The sequence below is a fragment of the Lissotriton helveticus genome, chromosome 10, assembly GCF_964261635.1.
Source record: "Lissotriton helveticus chromosome 10, aLisHel1.1, whole genome shotgun sequence".
Taxonomy (NCBI): Eukaryota; Metazoa; Chordata; class Amphibia; order Caudata; family Salamandridae; genus Lissotriton; species Lissotriton helveticus.
In genome coordinates, this window is record NC_136071.1 from 1,047,691,303 (window position 1) to 1,047,713,868 (window position 22,566).

The following is a 22,566-nucleotide window of genomic DNA, read 5'->3' on the forward strand; positions in this document are numbered from 1 at the left end:
GATAAAATCTATGAGATGATCCAGGAGGAGGTTATAGCAGCTGCCAGCCGCGCCGTCCTATGCGAACATTGTGATGAAAGCGTTTGAAGAAACACACATTCTCAACCAGAACACCTGGTTAAGGCATGGGAAAATCTTCTTGAGATTCATTGATGACATTTTTATTCTCTGGAAGGGAACAGAGTTGGAATTAACAGAATTTCTCAACACATGGAATGGCATCAACCAGCGAATACAATTCACTTGGAACATGGATAGAACGTGTATACATTTCTTGGATGTGGAGATACAATGTAACAATAGAAATTGGAACACCACGATATTCCGGAAGCCTACAGATAGGAACTCACTTTTACATCACCAGAGTTTTCACAGACCCGGGCTAAAGCAGAATTTACCCTTATCGCAACTGATGCGAGTGAAAAGAATAGTATCTTCGGAAGATACTTGCAAACAGGAAGTAACCACCATGGTGGAAAGATTCAAAAATCGTGGTTACCCACAACAAATCTTAGACACAGCAGTCAGCAAAGTTGGAGACATGAAAAGAGAAGATTTGTTACAATCAACCGTCAAACCAGTTAACACCAGGATGGTGGTGGTCTCCAAATATAGCATTTTGAGTAACTGCTACAAGAATATTATTCGTAAACATTGGGCACTGTTAAAATTTGAACCAGATTTTAGAGGCATCTTTGATCAACCACCTATGTTTGCATACACCAGGGGTCGTAATCTGAAGGAAATTCTGAAGAAATCCACCACAGAAGGAGAATTCACCACATTTAAAGGGTTACGTCCTTGTTACAATTGCAGCAATTGCAATAATTGCATTCTTGGGAACACTATCAGTCACCCCATGAAGGGTCATCCCGTGAAATTAAAAGTGAATGCAACTTGCAACTCAGCTAATCTAATTTACATGCTTAAGTGCCCATGTGGCAAGTGTTACATTGGACATACGGAGAGGAAAATCAGGACCCGTTTACTTGAGCATAAGAGCAATATAAGAACAGGAAACTTGAAATCTACTGTTGCAGCACATTTCGTAGAACAAAAACATTCTGTAGCTCAACTGAAATTTGTCATACTTGAACAAATCACCCCCACTTACAACAACAAAGAGACATTGCTAAAAAGAGAAAATTTCTGGATTCGCTACATGGCATCGATGCAGCCACACGGTCTGAATGATCGAATTGAGTTTTTATGTTATCTGTAATTAGTTATGTTTATGTTCATACATTGTGTTTCTGAAGCTCATCCTATGTGACCATGTTTTCTTTCACTTTGATTTATTTTCCGCGTATACTTGGGAAGGCCTCACCCAATATGGCCGCCGCGTTTTCGTTTGCACTGGTTTTCATTAGTCCGTTTTCACTTTTCACTCCAATGCATGAGCCGGTAAAAACTGCACCCAGTGAGCACACCGCCGGGGTTCCCGACACATTGACGGCTATGCGCGCTTTGAAACACATCACCGAGTAAGTACTCCCGCATGAGACCGCGTCAGTAGATGTAGTAACGAAGTTAACGTCCCCTGGTTAACACGCGCTGTTCTGTTTCAGAGACGGCGTCAAAGCTGGTTGAAACAGTCCGTGAGTACACTGCTCACGTCAATGCATGTTTAACGGCTTAGATCTCTGTTAAGTTCACGGTCCGGTGACCGGGGTATAAGGTGGCTTTTACTCTGACTCTTTTTCATGTTTATGGGCTGGATGGATCTTTATCTAAACACTATCCTTTTTTCCGACTACAGATCATACTTTTGAACTAACAACACACGCATGAGTGTTGGTTTTCACATGAACATTCGGGCACCTTTTTGTTTTTTTAAATACCGGTCACGAACACAGTGATATGCGATAATGTGTGCACCTGAATGGTTTGAGCACACACAGTGACATGTTGATTTGTTCCTTTTTTGTAGAGTTGTCCCCTGAGGAAGGGCTTACACATTAGCCCGAAATGCATTGGGGAAGGAATTATATCTGATGATGCTAATGCTGGATGTACAATTAGTAACCTACATGTTATGGAAACTTTGATGAACAATTAAATATTTTTTGGAACCCCAAGATGAGAAGTAATGTTGATGATTAAACAGATAGACTTTACAGTCTGAACCACAGAGCGGTGCAACGGGGTGTCTCCTTCCATCGGGAGGAGCTTTGTATTAGTCTTCAGTTTCGCTGGATGGCACAGACAGCGCTCAACCCTGCTCGCACGCTATAACGTATACTATTGACTATAATCACTGAATTACTGCTGTGCAAGTCCTGTATCTTTTAGTTATATTATAAACATCTCTGAAAATGTACTGTAAATAGAAAGGAATATAACACCTGTTGTAACTTTATAGAAATCCATTTACTCCAAGGTGCGTATCTGTGAATACCCAAGCAGAACCATCCAAGGAAAATATAACATCAATGCAACCTTACAGAAAGTCCAAGTTCAAAGGCAAGTGCAGCAGGTTGAAAAATCCAATACCCTAACCAAGAAAACACTGAGTTGGATTTTGAAGTGTTCCGAGTAACAGCCATTAAAATCTTCATGCTTTGCTGACTGTAGCAGAATCTCTGAGAAATTGTAAAAGAATAAAGGAGAGCTAGCTTGAGAATTTTATTTCTAAAGTGGAGACACAGCCAAAATTATTTTGGCACAGCTGAAAAATCATATGGAAAATATTACCATCGTCAGAAGGTGGATTATTAATATGGGGTAGAGGACCCTTACTAACTTAACAAGCACACCACTATGCCTGAATAAAGGGCTCAGAGAAACTCTGCTCAGCCCCAGATAGCTATTGCAAAAGCCAATTCCCAAAGAAAAATTTTAATTTCAAGAAATACCATTAATCTTCAAGTAAAGAACACTATAATATAATGAAGCAATTGAGAAAAATGAAGAAATATTTATGAACAAAAAACACAAAACAATCATTACAATTGTGTAAGGGCAGCCTCAGATATTCCTAAACGTTTTAATGCAAAATGTGCCTAGAAGAGTAAAGTAAAAGACACACAACTGATGGGTGAAATGCATAACAAATCAAAACATTCACCCCCAGTCCAGAGAACTGGGTTAAAACAATCATTCTTGTGGCAGAGGTGTGGCGAAGCGGCCAGGGTGCCTGACTCCAGACTACGGGGTTCAAGGTTTGATCCCTGGTGCCAGCGGCAGGTTAGCCCAGCACCATGTGACTCTGGGCAATAGCTTGCTTAATCTTCCCGAGGGCCCCCAGTGCCGGGACACCACTTCGGAGGTAGCTGTGCGCTTTACAAATACTGGTATTTCATTTTTGCTCACCATGCCACCCCAGGTTAGACCCGGCCATTTGCAAATCATTCTTGACCCTGTGCCTCATGGGAACAGTCCAGCCCGAACTGCCAAGTCAGGTCCTCCCTGAACCGGAAACAAGCATCCTAGGACCGGTTTCGGGGTTTCACGCCTAATCAGCAAGGATAGATTGAATCTAGTGGCACTGTGAGCCCAGGACCCACATCTGGGCATACCCGGCGCACTTAGTGTGAGAAAGCAGAAGACACACAATTGAAGGACGGAATGCAGAACAAATCAAAACATTCACCCCCAGTCAAGAGATCTGGGTTAAATCCATCCTTCTTTTGCTCACCATGCTACTCCAGTTTAGACCCAGCCATATGCACATCAGTCTTGACCCTGTGTCTCATGGGAACAGTTCAGCCCGAACTGCCAAGCTAGGTCCTCCCTGGACCGGAAACAAGCATCCGCCGGAGAGGCGGTGGTTGAAGTATGCAGGTCGAGCATTGTGGAGGGCTTGGTAGACATGCGGGAGGAGCTTGAGGGTAATTCTTTTTGATCAGGAGCCAGTGGAGGTCTCTCATGTGACTGGTGATGGGGCTGCAGCAGGGGATGTTCAGGATGTGTCTGGCACAGGCGATCTGGATGTCCTGCAGTTTCTTATGGAGTTTTTGGGTGGTGCGGGAGCAGAGTGCGTTGCTGTAGTCGAGTCTGCTGCTGAAGAGTGCATGGGTGACCGTTTTCCTGGACTCTGTGGGGATCCACTTGAAAACCTTCAGCAGCAGGTAGAGCGTGTTGAAGCAGGAGGATGAGACAGCGTTGATTTGGTGGATCACTGAGAGTGAGAGCAAGGAGTCGAGGATTATGCCGAGGTATGGTAGCAAGACATCCCACTTTTACCTCCTGGGTTCTGATCAGTCTATATTCATGCTTCCAGAGTCTTGCTGGACATTTCAGCAAGCCCATTGGACTGGGAGTTGCATGGAGAAGATAACTTGTCGATTACCCCACACTCCTCCTACATGGACTTCATGTAAATTGGTGCCCCTGCCAGACACAACCTCTTGGGGAAATTCACCTAGGTAAATATCCCCAACAGTGCCCCGGCCGCTGCAGGCACAGTGATCAACCATAGTAATATGGCCTATGGGCACAATCCACCAAGACCATTATGAACCTGTTGCCTAAAGCAGTCTTGAGGTCCAGAGGCCCAACAATATCAATGACCGTCTTCTCAAAGCGTGCTCCCACTATAGGAAATGGAAGTCGATGGGCCTTGTGCTTTGCCCCTGACTTCCCACTGGCCGGGCAGGTAAGATTTGCAGAAGGCATCAGACTGCATCTGCATTCATGTACAGGGTGAAATAGAAGTGGTGACCAGTTGGTCAAATGTTTTGGCCTGCCCCAGATGTCCTACTAGGGGTATATCATGAGCCAACTCCAGTAGGATGGCCAAGTAGCACTGGGGGACTACCAACACACTAGTAACTCTAGGCTCACTCAGGGGCCTTAGGCTCACATACAGGGGACCATAATCCCAGTGCATCAGGTGATCAATAGTGGTGTTGCAAGCTGCCTGGGTTTCAGCCTGGCACTGAAGGCATTAGTAATTAGGACACGCCCTCTACACTTTGCAGAACTCTTCCTGGGATGTACCCTCTCAGTTTGCCACCCAGCTAACTAAGGTAGGTATCCAAGAGTAGCGATGTAGGTTCCGGGGCGTCACCTTCAGGATCAGCTTTCTCCCAGACCATTGGAAGTTCCGGAGTCAGTTTCCCATGCCACCTGCCCTTTTTCATCTTGGCAGGCACCTGGGCCATTTTTCCAGGCTGCATTTCCTTCTGATTTGCCTGTTAGGCTGCCGTGGACCTCATGGCCAAGCCCACCTGCTCAGGCAATCCCAACATCTCCAAGTGAAATCTGAACTCCACCTCTTTCCAGATAGTGTGCTCAAGATCATTTTCCAACAGGCAGTCAACAGGCATGGATAGACTTGCAGCTACCTTTAAGGAAACTGAGACCTCCTCACCATTCAAAGGGAAAAAAACACTGGACAGTGGCTTATCTGGTTGTCAACTGTCACCACCTTCTAGACTACATCAGGGACTATTTGCTCTGAGGACACCACATGACATGTGAGATCAGATTGCCACGGGACACACTGCTTTCTGTTCTGGACGAGGCATGGGCTCTTCTCTCTTATCTGGGGTTATTTCAATGATATTCTCTTCATCCTCTTCTATTTGATCCTCCTGCCCTGTGGTGCGGACTGCAACATTCAGAACTCTCATTAGGCTCTGAGGACTATCTGGTACTTCAGCTTCTTCAAACCCTTTGTTAACTTCACACCCCTCTCCTCACTCAACTTTTTTCAGCTTGGCCATAGTAAATCTTTCAATGTTGCTGAGATCCACCTCCATTCTTGCAAAAATTACAGGTGCAAAAGATGAGAATAGGAGTGAAATTTAGGGAAAAGAAATAGAGAAGAATTTAAAAATCAAAAAACTATTTTGATGTCAGATTATGAAGGAATTTTTGGTTTTACACACATTTCTGAATGAGACTATCAATCAATCAATTAAGCATATTCTATTAAAAGAATAATCATAAAAGCACATAGAACAATAAAAAAAGCTCATGCTACAAATATGGATAAAAGGCCACGGAATTATGAGATAAATTATACAGTACAGATTCTTACATGAGGATAGTCTTTTTACAGTTAAACACAGATTTTAAAAACGATGTGACAGCTAAGTTTATAAATTCTTCCCCCAAAGATTGCATAACAAAAAGAGCAGGACGACATTGTCTCAAGCCTAATTTTCTGAGCACCGGAAGTATCCACCATTTTCTCTAGACTGTATAAAATTTACAAAAGAATAAAACATGCATAGTGGATTGTCTCTCCATTGTGCTCTCTGCTCCTGGTAAGGTTGTACCTCTGTGACTCCGTTTGTTGTATCCCCCGGTGTACTGTCAGCCCCCTGTTTATTTTTTGTATCCCCGTTCTGTTTAGTATTGTAGTTTTGTAGTATTGTAATATTGTACCCCTGTGTTTTCGGCGCCCCCGGCCCCTGCCGCGCTTCCCGCCACCTCCCCGCTCCCCGCCCCTCACCTCTGCAGTCCTCCCCATTCGCCGCCCCGCTCCCCGCCTCCCAGCTGCCCCTCCCTCGCTCCACCCCCCCACTCTCCACATATGGCAGAGTGGCCTACGCGCAGCGTGCACGCGCAGCGGGCGCGCCGATTGTGCGCCGTAGGCGCGCCAAAGGTAAGCCCGTCTGCGCCCGTCCGCGCCTGGACCGCGCCCAGTGCCAGGACCCCTGGCCCCCACCGACAGAAGCCGACCCGACGGACCTACAACGCCACCGACCTCAACGCACTCAACACCGGCCGAACCCCGGGCTGCTACCGAGCCACACCGAGACGCACCCACGGACCCTTCAGCTGCCACTCCTGCAAGTTCACCTGCAACCGGACACTCGCCACACCAGCACCCACCAAGCCGAACTCCAGCAGCAACCACCTGAAGTGTATCCTGCTCAACACCCGCTCCATCCACAGACACGCCGTCGAGCTCTGGAACCTGCTCGACAACACAGCCCCAGACGTCGCCTTCCTCACGGAAACCTGGATGAACGCCTCCTCAGCGCCCGACATCGCCATCGCCATCCCGGACGGCTACAAGATCATCCGGAGGGACCGCGTTAACCAGACAGGAGGAGGCATCGCCATCATCCACAGGAACACCATCCGCATCACGACCGACACCGACGATACCCTCGCACCCGCCGAACACCTGCACTTCCAGATCCACGTCAACCCCAAGACCACCCTCAGAGGCACCCTCATCTACAGACCCCCGGGACCACGCACACAATTCAGCGAAGACATCGCCGACTTCATCAGCCCGCACGCCCTCCCCTCCGCCGACTACATCCTCCTCGGGGATCTCAACTTCCACCTGGAGAACAACAACGACCGCAACACCACCACCCTGCTGGACACCCTCGCCAACCTCGGACTCAAGCAACTGGTGACCACCCCCACCCACTACGCCGGACACACACTCGACCCGGTCTTCTCTTCCAGCAAGGACATCGCCTTCAGCCACGCCACAGGACTCCACTGGACGGACCACAGCTGCGTCCACTTCAGCTTCAGAAGGACCACGTTCCACCATCACCAGCAACAGGTTCCCCGCAGAAGCTGGAACAAGATCACTGCAGACCAGCTCGCTACTTCCCTGAGCAAGAACCCTCCCACCAGCACAACGAACCCCAGCCAAGCGGCCACCAACCTCACGAAATGGATCAGCGACTGCGCAAACGACCTCGCCCCTCTGAAGACCCCGCCGAGCATACCCGGCAGCAAGAAAGCACCATGGTTTAACGACGAACTCAAGAGCTCCAAGAAGAACTGCAGAGCACTCGAGAAAACCTGGCGCAGAGACCCAACACCGGACAACATGACTGCCCTCAAGCTCGCCACCCGAAAACACCACCAACTGATCCACGCCACCAAGAAAACCGCATTCAAGGAACGACTGGACAACAACGCACACAACAGCAAAGAACTCTTCAACATCGTGAAAGAGCTCTCCAACCCCAACGCCAGAAACAACGACATCACCCATTCGCAAGACCTCTGCAACTCCCTCGCCTCCTACTTCCACAACAAGATCGCGGACATACACAACAGCTTCAGCACTCAACCGACGCACGCCACGACCGAACCACTGCCCCCCACAACCACCCTCCGCGCCTGGACCCCGATCAGCACCGAAGACACCGTCCACACGATGAACTCCATCCACTCCGTATCTCCGACGGACCCCTGCCCTCACCACGTCTTCAACAAGGCCGACGCTGTCATTGCACCCCACCTGCGGGACATCATCAACACCTCCTTCGACACCGCTACCTTCCCGGAGAGCTGGAAGCACGCCGAACTCAGCGCCCTACTTAAGAAGCCATCAGCCGACCCCACCGACCTCAAGAACTACCGCCCTATCTCGCTGCTCCCGTTTCCGGCAAAAGTCATCGAGAAGACCGTCAACAAGCAACTGGCTGCCTTCCTCGAGACGAACGGCTCCCTCGACCTCTCGCAGTCTGGCTTCCGGGCCAACCACAGCACCGAGACCGCCCTGATCGCAGCTACCGACGACATCCGAGCCCTGCTCGACAACGGAGAAACAGCGGCCCTCATCCTCCTGGACCTCTCCGCGGCCTTCGACACTGTCTGCCACCGTACCCTAGTACAGCGCCTCAGCAACGTCGGAATCCAGGAGAAGGCTCTGGAGTGGTTCATCTCCTTCCTCGCCGGAAGGACACAGAGAGTCCGCCTCCCCCCGTTCAGATCGGAGGCCACCGAAGTCATCTGCGGCGTTCCTCAAGGTTCCTCGCTCAGCCCAACACTCTTCAACGTCTACATGAGCCCCCTCGCAGCCATCGCACGCCAGCACAACCTCAACATCATCTCCTACGCCGACGACACCCAGCTGATCCTCCCCCTCACCAACGACCCCGCCACCGCCAGAGCCAACCTACACGAAGGGATGACAGACGTTGCCAAGTGGATGATGAACAGTCGCCTGAAACTGAACTCGGACAAGACGGAAGTCCTCATCCTGGGATCTTCACCCTCCGCCTGGGACGACTCATGGTGGCCCCCCGCCCTGGGCAGCGCACCCAAGCCCACAGACCACACACGGAACCTGGGCTTCATCCTGGACTCCTCCCTCTCCATGACCAGACAAGTCAACGCCGTCTCCTCGTCGTGCTTCAACATCCTGCGCATGCTACGTAAGATCTTCCGATGGATCCCCACCGAGACCAGGAAGCCGGTCACCCAGGCCCTCGTCACCAGCCGTCTGGACTACGGCAACTCCCTCTACGCCGGAACCCCCGCCAAACTCGAGAAGAGACTCCAGCGGATCCAGAACACCTCAGCACGACTCATCCTGGACATCCCCCGCCGCTGCCACATCTCCGGACACCTGAGAGACCTGCACTGGCTCCCGGTCAACAAGAGAATCACCTTCCGGCTCCTCACCCACGCACACAAAGCCCTACACAACCAAGGCCCAGGATACCTCAACAGCCGCCTCAACTTCTACGCTCCCAAACGCCAGCTTCGATCGACCAGCCACGCCCTCGCCGCCGTCCCCCGCATCCGAAGAGCCACCACAGGAGGAAGGTCCTTCTTCTACCTGGCCGCCAAGACTTGGAACTCCCTTCCAACCCACCTCCGCCTGACCCAAGACCCCCTCGCCTTCAGGAAGCAGCTCAAGACCTGGCTGTTCGAGCAGTAGCGGACCCCCTCCCCCCAGCGCCTTGAGACCCTCCGGGTGAGTAGTGCGCTATATAAATGCTTTGATTGATTGATTGATTGGATTGCGCAGACATGTCATCGCATGGGCAGTTGGACAACCGTCTGGACCAATCATTATGTCTTGGGAAGCTAAATAACCTGTGCACAATACACATCCTAAATCGTGTTTATAAAAATCTTTCAAAGTCAAGAGTAACATAAATTAAGTACGACTAAAAATCACAAGTGCAAAAATCTCACCACTGAACACCAATTTAAGGATTGTGCTTATTATTTGAGGTTGGTTAACACCCCTTCAAATAATACTCCACTTTCATACATCTACAATAGCAATGTATCCAGACATATCAGATCTTACTAAAGGCTTGCAATCTCCATTTGTACATTATGGAAAAAAAACTTGTTTTTGCAACATGTTCACATACAACATGGGAAAAGAATTTCAAAATGCACATTTATTTCTAATAGCCGCTCTCGGCATGCTGTACAGTCAGAGACTGCAGAAATGAAAATTAAACACTTTCCCTGCCCTTATCTAATAAACCAGACTGCTCTACATATTGGAGTTAAAAGTAGTCCTGTAACAAACCACTCCCAGGGCATTGAGTCACCAGACGGCGGTATTTTGAGCTGAAAGTACTGCCAGTATTAGTACAGTTAGGGACTCAAACGATGGCGTTCGGAAGTGCTAGAAAAGAGCATCGCTTTGAAGGTGTCCGGCATGGGTATCAGCTCTGCCTGTACAGACTGATTTGTATTCCCCAATCACTTCCTCTTAGCTTCTGAGAACGCTAACGTGTTCTCATTAAAAGATTACATAGACCTGCTGTGTCAGTCACGCACGAGAGCTATCGGCGCAGTTCTATTTACAGACAAGGCCACAACACTTGTATCCAAGTGAAAGAACACCGAAATATTTCCACAAGGACATTTTTTTGCTTTTTCTTCTCGCGCGCTTGTGGTTTTTTTTTTGTTCTCCTTTTTTTTACGTAAGCTCACACTTCGGTTACTTGCTTAAGTTTTTAGCAGAGACATCTAATGATTTCTTAACCACTTCACAGTCCACGGCTTACTTTTCCAGGTGTGTAACGGAAAAGCACATGCCCAAATTCGGGTTATCAGGAAAATAAAGGGATGGATGGATGGAATCCTTGAATTAATGCCCGCCAAAGGTATTTATTTGGCCCCATTTCAGTCCATCGTTTTTTGGGCCATTGCGTCACTCTAGACAGTTATGAAAAGAATGTATTGATGATCTCACACAAGACACTCGTGCCTTTCAAGGTAGCATCAATGAAGTTGGGAAAACATTTAAACTGGAGAATTTTCTGAGAAATAGCAAAGTAAAGATGCGATCTCCACCTACAAATGAAGAGCTTGCCAAACAACAATCACAAGAGGAAAAATAGTGACTGCATAAGTAAATGAAATCAGGACAGTGTGAGCTAAGGGCAGGCGTAATAAACATATATATATTTAAATATAAATATGTTTACGCCATGGTAGTAAAAGTAAATGTGGCTCAGTAGCACATTATTTACAGTAACTGTACTAATAAATGCAAAAGTCACGCATATGTTACTACAGCGCAAAGGTCATATTCAAGAATATTACCACAGTACAGCAAACTCGACATGAGAAAAGCAATTTTTATTGCGTTACACAATGCATGTAACAATTACTTGACACATTCAAACAAGTCTCCTAAATATCATTGGGCCTCTTCCATGGGTTATTACCTTGATGCACAAATGTAACCCCTTGTATTCTGGTTCTAGTCGAATACCGTTTGTTAAAACAAACACAATGAAAAATGCTCCAGCATAAACCCTACATACAGACGCACAGAGTGCAATAGCTATTTATTACCATAGTTGAGGGAGGGGAGCAGCATCGTTAAGCACTCAAGGCTTCACCTCTGATAGGTCATGACCCTTCCACACGCTAAACAATGATAATTAATGGCATCTTAGACTCTGCACATCTTCATATATACTATATATGTTTATATATACCCGTAGGGAGAAAAAAGTTAAAAAACAGAGACAAATGACAGCTAAACATGTTCTCTCTGTTTTGTCACGTTTGTTGTACACTCTACCAAATCCCAAAGTTCTCGTGGTATGCATGCTGCAACTTCTAAACAAAAACACTTAAAGGGACCTGCGAGTGTGGAGGAAAAAAAAGCTCTCCATGTCCAATCCTTCATACATAAAAATCATCAATATTATGTACTCTAACCTATCCTGTTGCTTTGTTTGATGATGTCAGCTTAGGTTTTGAAGGGCAGTGTGACATCATTTCCCGGATGTTCACTTAAACTGATTAGGAATATTAAGAGTCACTCAGCAGTTATTTACCAGCCTGGATATGCAGATGAACTAGAGGCCAGATTATTCATGAAGCTATCAATTTTAGATAAAGACAATGACTCGGGTAATAACACTTATGGCAATCTAAACTGCAAATAATGTAAATAAATGACACATATAGTCACCTACATCGCTTATTAGTTCACTGCATTTCTTGGCAAACTCGATATTTCTGTCTTCAATAACAGGGTTAGGGAAGATCTGTAAAGAAACCAAAAATATATTCCACGATCAGCCCAAAGAAGGGAGATAAAGGGAAGCCATCGTTTTCACGGGTGCACCTGCACTCGGTACCTTCACGTCCTCGTCGCTCTCATCTTCCCCGGTGTCTCTGATGGCTGGGATCCGCATCTCTCCTGCTGTCCCGCAGAACGCTTCCGATTAGCCGCAAACAAGGAGTGCAGGCTGCGAATGTCTAACTCCTACGGAGCGCCTAAGGTCACTGCAGAGGGGAGTCCCTTCTCGAAATGTCACTTTTCCAAGGCCCCTTCTTTATTTAGACAGAACTCGACTGACAGCCCTTATCTGAAAGCCAGCGCGAGTGATCACAAAGGCAACAAACTTATTCCCGCCGAAGGAGATACAATATATTTAGAGCAGTTTCTAAACTGAACAGTTCGTACATTAGTTATGGCAAACAACAGCATCCTTTTGGTATATGTTTGGCGACGAGAACGTCTAAAACGGTCTAAACTGTTTGTGGAATAACAAAGTTTGAAGTGACTTCTGAAATGTGCGTGGCGCGCTGCCCAGCCTGGGGGCCCAGAGTTATCACAGGCACGAGCCTGTTATCACAGAGGCTCTTCGAACAAAGGCCAAATATGGCATTCACCGGAGAAGCTGGCAAGTAACGAGGGAGCGCATCTCGCCTTGCCGGGGCAACCCAGAGGCTCTCTGCCTCCGTAGCCGGACTAGCAAGAGAGGTTAAATTCCTTTAAGTGGACTGAGGGGGGTTGGGGGTGCCTCCGAGCTCTTAGCCAGGGCCGGTTTCCGGCCGATTTTGTTAGAGGGCCGATTTTGCAGCTATGCTGCAAAAACGGCCCTGTAACAAAAACGGCCCCCAGGGGCCCCAAACCGGCCCCCCACCCGTGCGGCGCACTGGGGGATTGCCTGGTACCCGCTGAGGCCAGTCCGGCCCTGGCTATAATTATGCCACATAGAGGTAATTTCAGGACTAACTCTGAGCTTGAAGGAGGTGTAGGGAAATCTGCACATCGAGCACCTGGCTCCAAGTGCGTAAGTTTATGTAACGCAGACGTACTCACTGGGGAATAGAGTAGAATGCAAGTGTCACGTGACGTTCTCAATGGTGTGCCTTGAGAGCCTGGCACAGCGTTCTATGGGCAGCATCAGATTGGTAACGGGGGCATTCGGGCAATGCCCCAGGGGCCCGGGGCTGAGTTCTAGCTGTGGGCTGCTTTTGACCAGCCTGGGGGGGGCGATTTGGGCAGTGTCTCTGTTGTTCGAATATACCCCCAGTGGGTGTCTGAGTGGTCTTTCTGGAGGGAGATGGGCGGCCATTACCTCCCATTTAGCAACAGGCATAGTGCCAATATCGGCCCATACCCCACGCCGCTCACAACAATTTCCCAAATAACAGACACTACACAATGTTTTTGTCGGAGAAAGTTGTTGCAGCTTTATTTGCATAAACAGTATGCCAACATGTTGGGTTATCTTACGGGCGATCCAGGGTCAGGCCGCCCCTCGCGACCTGCCCACCTGTTGAGCCATAAACCCCCTTGTGGTGTTAACCGCGGGGGCTTTGTCAATATTGGGGGGAAGGTCTAACCCCCTCCCCGGCAGACCTCCAGTCCACCCCTTACTCACGGCCCTCCCCCTCGGGGGGCGGAGCGTTGCAGGCAACCCCCGGTTGCTCTGGTCCACATCCACCCGAAGGACTAACGGGGCGCCGTCACTCCTCCAGGATCCCACCGAGGATCTCCCTGGGGATAATTGGCTCTTGCACCCTTACTGTGCTCCTGTAGAGGGCACCCCTCTGTACCTTCCAGCGTTGGATCGCCCTGTAACTCCGCCTGCAACACAAAGCAAAATAGTATTAGATAACTACCCCCCCCCTTGCTGCCCGATAGCCGGGTTAGCGGTAGGGAGGGAAAACAGCAGTCGGGCAGCACCGCTCATCCGAGTCAAGGGGGCAGAGGGTTCGTCCCCGTGGCCGATCAGGGGTCAAAGAGGACGCCAGGCCTGCGAACCCGGGGCATATACCTTCGGCCCTGACCCCTCCCCCGCCGGAAGTGACATCACTGGGGACCCTCCGAGTCTCGAACACTAGACCGCTCTTTGGGGTCTGTGCCATTCTGTTGCACTAAAGGTGGCCGCCCTCGTGGGTGGCCCCCTTCGGTGTCCGGGGCAGCCTGTCAGAGGTATCACCCCCTTTCTCTCGCTGGGTCTACCATTAATGTAGGCATACTGAGCGGGGCAGGGGGCCTGAGCAGAAGTGGCCTCATATGTTTTCAATTGTGTTTCACCAGTGTAAACTGATGCGTGCATTTTTTTCATGCCTCCCCACCCCCTTTTTTTTATATAAAATTACGCTGAAGCAGTGAAAGGCATTATGCAAATGTGGGCCGATTTTTTTATGCGTGCCCGGGACGATTTTTAATCCCAATCCAACCCTGTCTATGGGTACTACTTCTCGGAATGCTTGTGGACTGTCGACATTAGTAAATCTGCGCCTGTTCAGGCAGTTCATTTAAAGGCTCAGATTTGCTGCTTTCTTTCTTAGTTTACCCCAGGTCTATCGTGCATTCAGTGAAACATATGTTTCTACCTACCGTACACATTGAACCACTTAATCGTGCTTTGCATCGACAGACAATGGCACTGACAGCTATTTATGCAAACCCTACCTAAAGGCTGCTACAAATACACTTTGCAGCTTCCAGTTTCAGATTTTGGTAAGTGTTTATTTAGTTTATTGGGGTTTTATTATGCTGGCATGCTCCTTGGCTTATGTAAATGCTAGTGTTGCACCCTGGGTAAGTCAGAAATTAGTGAGATTCAGTCAAGATGATCAAATAAGATCGAAGATGAACCGTTAGCTTCCCCTAAATCACAAGTATGTCCTTTATCCTGGTCATGGTTTCCAAGGCATCAGTACAAACACGCTAGGACATATTGGGAGAGATGTACGACCATTCCTTTTTGTGACGAGCAATTTGTGACTCGCAAAACGAAATGTACTAATCAATCAATCAATCAGAACATTTGTAAAGCGCACTACTCACCCGTGAGGGTCTCAAGGCACTGGGGGGGGGGGTGGGGCGGGTGATGCTACTGCTCGAATAGCCAGGTTTTGAGTAGCCTCCTGAAAGTTAGTAGATTCTGGGTCTGTCGTAGGAGGGTGGGGAGGGTGTTCCAGGTCTTGGCACCGAGGTGGGAGTATGATCTGCGGCCGGTGGTTGCTCTTCAGATGCGGGGGATGGTGGCAAGGGCGAGGTCGACGGAGCGGAGCTGGCGGTTCGGGGTGTAAAAGGCGAGTCGTCTGTTGAGGTATGCCGGTCCAGTGTTGTGGAGTGCTTTGTGTGCATGGGTGAGGAGCTTGAAGGTGATCCTCTTGTTGTCAGAAAGCCAGTGCAGGACTCTCAGGTGGGGTGTGATGTGGCTGTGGTGAGGGATGTCGAGGATCCGGCGTGCAGTGGCGGTCTATATGCGTTGAAGTTGTTTCAGGAGTTTGGCCAAGGTTCCTGCTTAGAGGGCGTTACCGTAGTCCAGCTTGCTGTTGGGGAGGACCTGGGTGACCGTTCTTCTTGTTTCGGTGGGGATCCATCTGTAGATCTTGCGGAGCATGCAGAGGGTGTTGAAGCAGGAGGATGAGACGGTGTTGACTTGCTTGGTCAAGGAGAGTGTTGAGTCGAGGATGAACCCCAGGTTGCATGCGTGGTCGGTGGGTGTTGGTGCTGCTCCCAGTGTGGTCGGCCACCAGGAGTTGTCCCAGGCTGAAGGGCTGGGGCAGAGGATGAGGACCTCCATCTTGTCGGAGTTCAGCTTCAGATGGCTGTTCTTCATCCACTCGGCGACGGCCTTCATTCCTTCGTGGAGGTTGGATTTGGTGGTGAGGGGGTCCTTGGTGAGGGAGAGGATCAGCTGGGTATCCTTGGCGTAAGAGATGATGTTGAGGTCGTGCAGTCGGGCGACGTGGGTGAGCGGTGCCATGTAGACGTTGAACAATGTTGACCTTAGGGATGATCCTTGGGGTACGCTGCAGATGATCTCAGAGGCTACGGAACGGAAAGGGGGGAGGCAGACGCTCTGGGTTCTGCTGGAGAGGAAGGAGGTGGTCCATTCCAGGGCCTTGTCTCGGATCCCTGCTTTGTGGAGGCATTTGTGTAGGGTGTGGTGACAGACAGTGTCGAAGGTGGCTGATAGGTCCAGGAGGATGAGGGCCCCGGTTTAGCCGTTGTCCAGCAGGGCCCTGATGTCACTGGTGGCGCCGATGAGGGCAGTTTTGGTACTGTGGTTGCTGAAGAACAGGGACTGGGAAGGGTCCAGGATGTTGTTCTCCTCAAGGTAGCAGGTCAGTTGTCCGTTGACGGTCTGCTTGATGACTTTCGCCGGGAACGGGAGCAGTGAGATGGGCCGGAAGTTCTTGAGGTCATTCGGATCCTCCTTGGGTTTCCTGAGTAAGGCGTTGATCTCAGCGTGCTTCCAGCTATCTGGGAAGGTTGCGGTCTAGAAGGAGATGTTGATGCCCTTGCGGAGATGGGATGCGATGGTGGCGCTAGCTTTGTTGAAGATGTGGTGTGGGCATGGGTCTGACAGAGATCCGGAGTGCATGGTGTTCATGATTTTGATGGTGTCGTCGTCGTTTATGTTGGTCCAGGTGAGCAGGGGATCGATGTGGGTGTTGGCCGTGGGGTCTGAGGTGTCGGTGGCTGTCGGGGCGGCCAGGTTGTTGAAGCTGTCATGGATGTCTGCGATCATGCGATGGAAGCAGGTGGCAAGGGAGTCGCACAGGTCTTGCGATGGTGGGATGTTGTTGGTGTTGGACCTGGGGTTGGAGAGTTCCTTCACAATGTTGAAGAGCTCTTTGCTGTTGTGCGCGTTGTTGTTTAGGTGGTCCTTGAAGGAGGCCCTTTTGGCTGATCTGATGAGGTGGTGATCTTAGACACATTTAGGAATTCCCAATGGGGTTGCAAATGACCTGCCTCATCAATATTCAGAAGGCATGTCACACTTTGCGACCCATTAGGAATGGCCAGCACTGACAGGGATGGTAGCCTAGTTGGGTCAGCAGACCACCATGTCTGTGACTGCTTTTTAAATAAAGGAGTTTTTTTTAATGCAGCCCGTTTTCCGTAAAGGAAAACTGGATGAATATAAAAAAGAAAAAGGAAACATTTCTGCTTCATTTTCTTGGAGTAGACAGTGGTCTGTGGGACCATGGTCTGCTCTTAAAAAATATTTTCTCTGTCCAACACAAAGGGAAAGGGGTCTCCCGGGGACCACTTTCCATTTGTGGCTGGCTTACCAACTGCCTGAAGTAGTTGGTAACTGCGATTGTTTTTCTGACTGCATTTGAGGTTGCAAAACAGTAATACATACCAGTGACACTAGCAACTAGGAAGGGACGCCCTTGGCACTTCCCTTCCTAATAGCGGCTTGCAAATCCTATTTTGTGAGTCAGTACATACCACAACCCATTTTAGCAGTTACAAATGCGCCTTTTTAGGTTTCGTAACCTGGCGAGGGGCGAAGCCCCTCCCAGATCGAAATCTATTGTTTTTAATAGTGAGGTTAGGACAGCCTCTGTTTCCAATTGGCTAGCTCCATAAATGGAGGCTAGCCATTTGGAGGCAGAGGCTGTCAATCGCGCTTTCTCACGAAAACGCGATTCGGGGGCGTTTCTGGTGCTTTTTTTAAGCCCCGCCCCTTTGTCCCGGGCCGTGCTGCGATTGGCTGCCGGCCCGGGACACCCCCGTGACGTCATTCCCGGGCCGCGCTGTGATTGGCTGCCGGCCCGGGACACCCCCGTGACGTCAGCCAATCACAGCGCGGCCCGGGACCTGACTTGTTTATCCTCGTTTTAATGTTCACATATTTGAGCTGTCCAACGATGTTCCTCTGCTTAAGTTACATAGGTATTTAATTACGCAATGAATATGCTTGGCGATTTACGTCATTCTGTTCGTGTCATTTGTACGTTTGCAATATAAAATAAAATAGACAATATTGTTCTTGTCTACTTGTACTGTGACTACATTTCTTTAAAACTCATCACAAATATACTCACACTTAATAAAGTAACAACATCAGGACTTAAGTGTTCCCATTTTCATAGAAATGAACAAGCAATGAAACTGAATAGCTGCAGCTTGGAAGGAAGGGCGTGCACTCTGCGCATGCGCATGCTCCTGGTGACACGAAAACATACGCGCCAATTGACTCACCTTTAATAATTCGTGGCGGGCATTTTGAAATCGCCGAAGCAATAGCTGCGCACTGCTCCTGAAAGGAGGAAGCGACCGTGTGAGCGGCAGCTTCTAACCCGCAGCCCCCGCACCCCACAGCGAGCAGAGGCGCGATCGGAGGACCCCCGGGTCTGACCGGCACCTGGCACTGAGGGAGGGGCCCCAGCGAGTACCCATTGGCAGAATTTGCCCCGTCCCGTAAATCCGACATTTTGCTATCGCTTTTAATAATAAATCTGTCCCCTTTGCGAGACCTATTCACGATTTGCCCAGGATCACACCATTGCAGCTAGTCTGACTCTTTTTAAATTCAGTGATTTTTATTCACACTCTTCAATTCGGAGACGAGCATAGCATGGCGGGTGAGTGTCCGCCGATGACACCCCTGAAAAGTGCCCCTTGCCACGATGACTCCGGCTTCGCCTTTTCTCCTGGTCAGACCCCGTGGGGACAGACTCCCTCTCCGCCAGCACAGGTCCAGACGCACCGCAATGGCGTGTCGCCCACCAGGAAGAGGTGTGAATTTGAGGGCGATGCCCTCCTAACCATCGGGGGAAGCACAGAGGAGGAGGAGCGGAGCTCGGAGCAGGCAGATCCGCGCCAAGCCGGACCCCGCGGGGACAAGTGGGCATGGACGAGAGATGGACGAGTGCTTATAGGTGAGCAGCGGGGGCAGCTGGGCCGACGCGCGCCCCCGAGATACAATGTATCCAGCCTCGGACACAATGTAGCCTCTCCCACACACACCACCCGTGGCTCTGAGATGGGGAGGGGGTGGACTCCAGTGGCTCTTTTTTATGTGTCCTCTGTAGCCCAATGTGTGTCTTTACACATTGTGTAAACAGGCGAACCTCCCAAAGAGGGCTTCTGTACTGCCGTGGTGGGGTACCCCGGATTCTAAAGGTACCAAAGAATGTCTCTTGTGTGCCACATTACTGCAACCCTCTCCTCCTCACATGCGCAATACATGTTAGGGGATTAAAGATGGACTCCTTCGAACCCCGTGCAGAGGTGGTAGTGGCTTGCAGAGTATCACAGGAGCGCGCGCGCATTTTACAATGCTGGACACTTCGGGATTAAACCGTTTTTTTTTTACATAAACAATTCCACATTGTTCAGGTCTACAGGGGGCTTGGTTACTCAGAACTATCCACATTAAGAGAAAAGGCGGTAGAAAACATACACAAGCACACGATGACTCACACATCGCTCATACACACTTCCTAGCGCTCCTACACACACCCACTCTCACACAGACAGTAGCCGTATATAAATCTCCCACACAGTTACAAATAACGTTCTGTCCCACAAGAACACTCGTCCAAGCGCACACGTACAAACACACACGCACAAACCGACTCTGTTACACAGACATGTATAACGTAAACAAGCACTTCGCACACGCCCATTTCAGTGTACAAGGGTGGAGCGTGTAGGTTTAGGGCACTTGAGCTTCTGCTTGCAGTTTGTTGGCTGAAGGGGTGCAATGTGTCATCTATCGACAGCAGTGCTGCAGTGTATAGTGAGTCTGCACAGTTGAGCTGCCCTGCAGCATCTCATCTCTGGGCAGCAGTGCTGCAGTTTGTAATAAGACATGTTCACTAGACATAGGGCAGTAGGAGTGCGCTGGTGCAGCATGGTCTTTTTTTACCTGTCGCCTGCCCAAGATCAGGAAGCAGGCACACCGAACAGGCAGCTCCTCACCACTTCTTGTCAGCAATAGCAACCCCCATGCCCAGCATACACAGAGAACTACACTGCTATGGCACAGCACTACCAACTGCCTGCCTTCCTGCCCCTACACTGTTACCACAGGACAGTGGCGACATTGCCCGTGTCTGCCCCGCAACACGTTGTTCCTGCCATGGAGGTTTCCCACAGCTGGGTGCAGTTAATAAGTACAGGGACCCAAAGATATGTGGCATCGCAGAATAAGAACGGACGTGGTACAGGTAGGCTTTTTAAAATGTATTTATTACTTTTCACTTTTATATAGCGCAAACTTTACCCGCAGGTATCAGAGCGCTTTAAATCAGCATGCTTATAACAAGCAAGACTAGCACTCTATATTACTGCCAACTTTGCTTAGCATAAGCAACAGCTAACCATTCACAAACAATGTTTATATACCACTTGCAAATAAAAAAAAATAATAATAATTATGCAAAGCATTGTCATTCACAATGCCAGTAACTCAAACTTTAATGCTGCGAAACCTATTGCATTGTAAATGCTTGTTCTGTTTGCAACCACTTAAAAGGCCCATTTGGCCCTTTGTGATGTGCAAGTATGGTATGTGGCAACTCCCCTCCTCATCAAGTCAGAGGTGGTCCATCCTGTCAACACCTATTCCCCCGCAGTCTCACTTTCTGGGAGTAATACACACAAACCAAACACCAGCTTGACCTAGTCATGTGACACAAGATACAGACTGCAGACAGCAAATGGTTGGGAGAAGAAAATGCCAACTTTCTGAAATGGGCAGTCTCAAAATTGTAACCCAAAATACAACTTTACCTTTAAAGAGGTTTGTAAATTGCATTTATTTAGACACAAAACTCGACATTCTTACTTGCTCCAAATTAAAAGGTATAACTTATTAAATGTAATAAGGCAATTCAAACTTATCCTATGTGAGAGTGTTGGAAAGTGGGTTATTGGTAGGGGCAAATGTAGGTCTGCCACTGGCAATAAGGCCACTAACACATGGTAGGATGCAGCATAGGTCTTAGAACATTCTTCCTATGCTCAAACCTTGGCAACGTGTCTGCGAGCAGACAGGCTTAACTTCAAAGACAGGTATTGTAAAACATTTAAAAACACCATTTCAGTATATAATTAAGACACAACCCATAATAAAAATCCAACACCAAATTATAAAAATAGGAAATATTTTCATCTTTAAAATGACACCAAAATGACAAAAGTCCAATGTAGGGAACGGGAGATATAAATTTTCAAAGATTTAATAAAATATAGCACTTAGAAGATTATAGCTCCATATTGTGATACCTGCTCGCGATAGACCAGGGAAAGTCAAAGTTTCAGGTCGGGCGCGATGGAGCCCTGAGCGGCTACGGGCCCCGGCAGGTACCAGTCTCAGTTTCTACCTTCACACTTAGAAACTATTCTGGAGCTTTTCTTCCTGAGGCCCCTCGAAGCTCCCAGCAAGTCCGGATTCGGTGAGGGTTCGCCGGCTTGACTTGTGACGAGGTCCTGGTCTACTTCCCTGGAGCGGACGTAGAAAATATTTCATGATTGCTTCAGGAGGACAACCCAGGAATCCAGGCCAACACGCAATGGAAGGCAGGTGGACTGGTTCTCACAGTTGCTCCAGGTCACCTTTTCTACAAGCAGACTTGGAAACTTTTCTGGAGCTTTTTACCGTGGGGTCACTCGATGCTCCTCATGTAGCCGGATCTGGTGAGGGTTCGCCGACTTCAGATTTTCTCTAGTCCCGGTCAATCTCTGGAAGTTGGAGCTATGGAGCTTTTAGCGGGACAAACCTAGTTGACTTGGCCGGCACGCGGTTGAAAGCAGGCAGCCTGGCTGGCCAGGTTGAGTCGGTCTGTCTATGGAGCTTTTTTCAAAGTTGGTCCAAAGTTTTCCAAACTTCTTGAACTTCTTTCTGAAGTTCCACAAGGGGTCCCAAAGTATCTCAAACTCACTCCAAGGGTCTGGAAGCTCCAAGGTGGTCCTTGAAAGTTGAGGATGTCAGTTACCACAGTCTACTGGTACAAAACCCTTGAGCTCTTTTAACCTGCAGCTTTCAGGGAGTCCACTCTTTAGTTCTTTTCCAGCAAGATAATCCACAGGGCTGTAGTCTCAGATGGTGCAGTCTTCAGAGGTCAGGCCTTAGAATTCTAAGCACAGCAAAATCTTCTCAGCAGGGCACTTCTTGCTTCATTAAGTTTCAAGTAGCAGATCTGGAGGGCTCTGCCCCTCTCAGATACTTATTCAAATTTCTCTGGGTCAAGCAGCAGATAACTCCTGACCAATGGGGGCAGAGTAACTCCTTAAGGTGATGACCACATCCTGTAGAGTATGGCATTATTTTGTCCTCGAGTGCATTACATCTTCCAAATCCATAATGGCTGATTTTCCAGCAGAGAGTCAAATCCTGGCTAAACACCCCCCCCCCCCCA

The 22,566-nt window shown here is 49.0% G+C and overlaps 1 protein-coding gene across 12 annotated transcripts in view; it reads right to left on the bottom strand.

The window, feature by feature from the left end:
* Window positions 1-22,566, bottom strand: part of NEBL (nebulette) — an 874,906-nt gene that overhangs the window by 379,531 nt on the left and 472,809 nt on the right. For 3 of the 12 annotated variants that reach the window (XM_078663754.1, XM_078663752.1, XM_078663751.1), the window contains exons 1-2: window positions 12,285-12,658; window positions 12,120-12,191 (exon numbers count right to left, since the gene is read on the bottom strand). The exons of 3 other annotated variants lie outside the window; for them this stretch is intronic. In XM_078663754.1, the coding sequence (XP_078519880.1) occupies window positions 12,120-12,191; window positions 12,285-12,341 (129 nt within the window). In that variant the 5' untranslated portion in view covers window positions 12,342-12,658. Of the gene's footprint in view, window positions 1-12,119; window positions 12,192-12,284; window positions 12,659-22,566 lie in introns of those variants that run through there. 6 more of the 12 variants (XM_078663750.1, XM_078663749.1, XM_078663747.1 and 3 more) reach the window with 2 other exon arrangements.